This window comes from Juglans microcarpa x Juglans regia, chromosome 4D (genome assembly GCF_004785595.1).
Source record: "Juglans microcarpa x Juglans regia isolate MS1-56 chromosome 4D, Jm3101_v1.0, whole genome shotgun sequence".
Classification (NCBI taxonomy): Eukaryota; Viridiplantae; Streptophyta; class Magnoliopsida; order Fagales; family Juglandaceae; genus Juglans; species Juglans microcarpa x Juglans regia.
Genome location: NC_054600.1, coordinates 8,441,040 through 8,444,214, shown reverse-complemented (window position 1 = coordinate 8,444,214; position 3,175 = coordinate 8,441,040). Strand labels below are relative to the sequence as shown.

At 37.7% G+C, this 3,175-nt stretch overlaps 1 protein-coding gene across 1 annotated transcript; it reads right to left on the bottom strand.

Annotated features, from left to right (window-relative positions):
• Positions 1 to 368: 368 nt before the first annotated feature.
• Positions 369 to 2,779, bottom strand: LOC121259178 (naringenin,2-oxoglutarate 3-dioxygenase). The gene is made up of 3 exons (XM_041160683.1): positions 2,134 to 2,779; positions 1,579 to 2,007; positions 369 to 873 (listed from the first exon to the last, which is right to left on the bottom strand). Exons 1-3 carry the CDS (start codon positions 2,491 to 2,493, stop codon positions 562 to 564), a joined length of 1,101 nt encoding a protein of 366 aa, XP_041016617.1. The 5' UTR covers positions 2,494 to 2,779; the 3' UTR covers positions 369 to 561.
• Between the last annotated feature and the right edge of the window lie 396 nt (positions 2,780 to 3,175).

The window sequence follows — 3,175 nt, the reverse complement described above, 5'->3', positions numbered from 1 at the left end:
CAATTTCCTCAGTGGGCCGCTGTGTGGGTTGTTATTGGGCTTACAAATACTGACCCAGTACTTTAGTTGGCCTTTTTGTTTGTTGGTGTCTAGAGGCAGTTTTTTAAGCCCAATATAGTTACATTTTAAGCCCACTAAGTATCTCATACTTTATATAATTACATTTTGCATATTAATTAAACTTTGACAATTCATATTTTAATTATTATTAAGTATATATAAGTAAGGATTTTATTAATATTAAATATAAATGCGGTCAGATTATTACATCATTATTGTTTTATAAGATGTATAAAATATGAGCAAAGCATTGAAAAAAATATGTAAAATAAATTATATAAAAAACTCACATTTTTATAAGTAGGGCGTGGGACAACTTATTTTCATATATTAGCTGTTTGATAATGGGAGAACATCAAAGGCTACAAGTCGTTCAGGGTTCAAAAGTACTACTACAGCTTCACACAACCAATCACATTGATTAGAGACATTTTAAAGGCAAAGAAAGATGCACATAGGCATAAATATAAGAAGAGCTGCCGGCACTCTGCTGTACTACTCTTAAGCAAAAATCTCCTCAATAGGCTTGGCCTCCAACTTGGCTTTCTCTGAATCCTGCAATTGCTGCTGCTGCTGCTGCTCCTTGGCTAGCTTCTTTAGCCTGGCTAGCTCAAGGTCCTTGCTCATCTTCCTCCTGTACATTTCTGCAAAAGTCATGGGCTCCAGAACTGGCTTCTCTCCTTCTCTGATCTTCAGAGGGTAAACTGTTGCATTTGGTGCTGGGTTCTGGAATGTGGCTATGGACAATCGACTGTAGTTTGAGTTCACCACTGCTTGGTGATCAGCGTTCTTGAACCTCCCGTTACTCAGATACTGCTCATAAAAAATACAAGTGAAATTCAATTAATTTCTTATATGGAAAAATTTTAGGAGAAAATCTATATGCATGCACTTCCACAGCAGCCACAAGATCAAGTAATTCATATCCTTCCAGTTTTTTTTTTCTTTTTTCTTCACATATATTAAGGGTGAATATAATATATCACTGCCATGGAGCATGCATATGGACTTATTTCATCCATTGAAGGCAGGGCCAATCAATATATATCAAAGCTTTAACAAGGTTTACTGGTAGGTGGCTCATGAAAGGAGTTTCCTGGTAGGTGCTTCGGACCTTATATATAGCTATCTACCAGTTTCTTCGTTTCTTGAATGTTGCATTAATAAACAAAAACAGTCAATGTCAATGGCAGTAGTGGTTTGAAACATGAATTCATTATTGCTGTTTATAATTATTTAATATAATACATTTGTTCTCCTAATTATATTGCAGCACTAAATATCTCAATTAAAGCATCCTACATTTAGCAATAACAATATTATTGCATAGGTTCTAAGCATAATCTCAACAAAATTAGTATTCTTTTATTATAATCAAGCAAGATTTTATGCTTTTTCCTTCAATTTTCTTAAGATTTCTTCACATGGACTTTTACTTTCTCGCATTAATGCTTTTGCAATCGACTTTTATCTATTAATTATGATATATATATATAATTCTTTCATCACTTTACTTACATGACCATGGTCTCCAAGATTGACGACGAAAGCTCCTTCAACAGGCTGAACAGTGATCCAGGTCTTGCCGCCATCCCTGGTGGCCTGAAGCCCACCCACCTGGTCCTGCAGCAACAGAGTGATGGTGCCCGGATCTGTGTGGCGCTTTAGCCCCAGTGTGAGGTCTGGCTGTGGACATTTTGGATAGTAATTAACCACAACCTTTTGGTCCATATCCACGCAAGCCTTGGTCAATGCTTCCTTCTCTAATCCCATCGCCTCCGATAGCACTTCCAACAGTTTGCATGCCAGTCCCATCAATCTGTCACTGTACTCCTCCGTCACCTTTCTCCACCCTTCTGGCTTGTCCGGCCACCTCGAATAGTCTCTGGTCCTAATTGGGTATGAGAAATATGTCACAATTTCACGCCAATCTTGCACTGCTTCTCCCTGCAACAGAAGATCAAGTTTAGAGCGTCTCGAAGTTTTTGGTTGCACAGACATATATATATATATATATATATATATATATATAACATTCAATTTAGAGGCCAAAGAAGGGTTTTAGAGCTTTACTTGCAGATGGCTGGAGACAATGAAACCGCCCTTCTTGCCGCCGGACATGTCGAAACGAAGCTTTTCCTCAGGAGGCATGGCGAAGAAGTCACGGGCAAGACGTGTCATGTCGGAGATTAGACTGGCATCGACGCCATGATCGACCACCTGGAAAATACCCCAGTCCTCACAGGCCTCGACGATTTTCTGGCAAATCTCGGTCCTCCGGCCATGGACTTCGTCTATCCCGGCAAGCGAGATGATGGGGATTTCAGTGCTGAATTGATTGTAAGCAACTTTCGGACGCTCATCTTCATCACGAACAAAGCTTGCCTGAAGGGTCTTCTCCCCCGCAAGAGCCGTGAGAGTAGTTGGGGCCATTTTTGAGTATATGCAGGAATTGACTTTGAGTTTGCGGTCTCTCTCTCTCAATCTCTCTCTCACAAACACTATTTTTCTTGGTTAATTGCGTGGGGGGGTAGGTTTTGGGTTGAATGAATGCGTTCTGAATATGTGTAGCTTTAGATCATAGGAATGGCGGATGGTTGCATGCTTTCTTGGGGAATAGATAGGCTTTATATATATGTACTGAAAAATGGGGGCCGCATAAAGAAGAAGAGTGGAGGGTGTCAACTCGTGGCAGGCAGCTCCAACTACCACCATATGCTCGTGACTGACTACTCTTTCGCATGTACATACATATATAACTACCAAACCTAATCCCTTTTGTGTTCTAGAAGTACCTCCTCGTCTACTTGTAATTCATGGCACCATTTGTCTTCTCCTCTTATATATATATATATATATATATATATATATATATATATATAGTGTTTTGTCCTTTTTTCAGATACCAAAAAAAAAAAAAAAAATGTAGGCTTTATATATATATATATATATAAGTTGTTTCTCACTTAAAAATATGATTTGCGCACTCAAATATTTAAAAATAAATAAAAATACGTTATTTTTAAGAGAATAATTTACAATCTAATTTATCTTATTAAATTATATTAATTTATAAATTTAATTTTATAAAATCTATTTATGACAGTAGTACTTG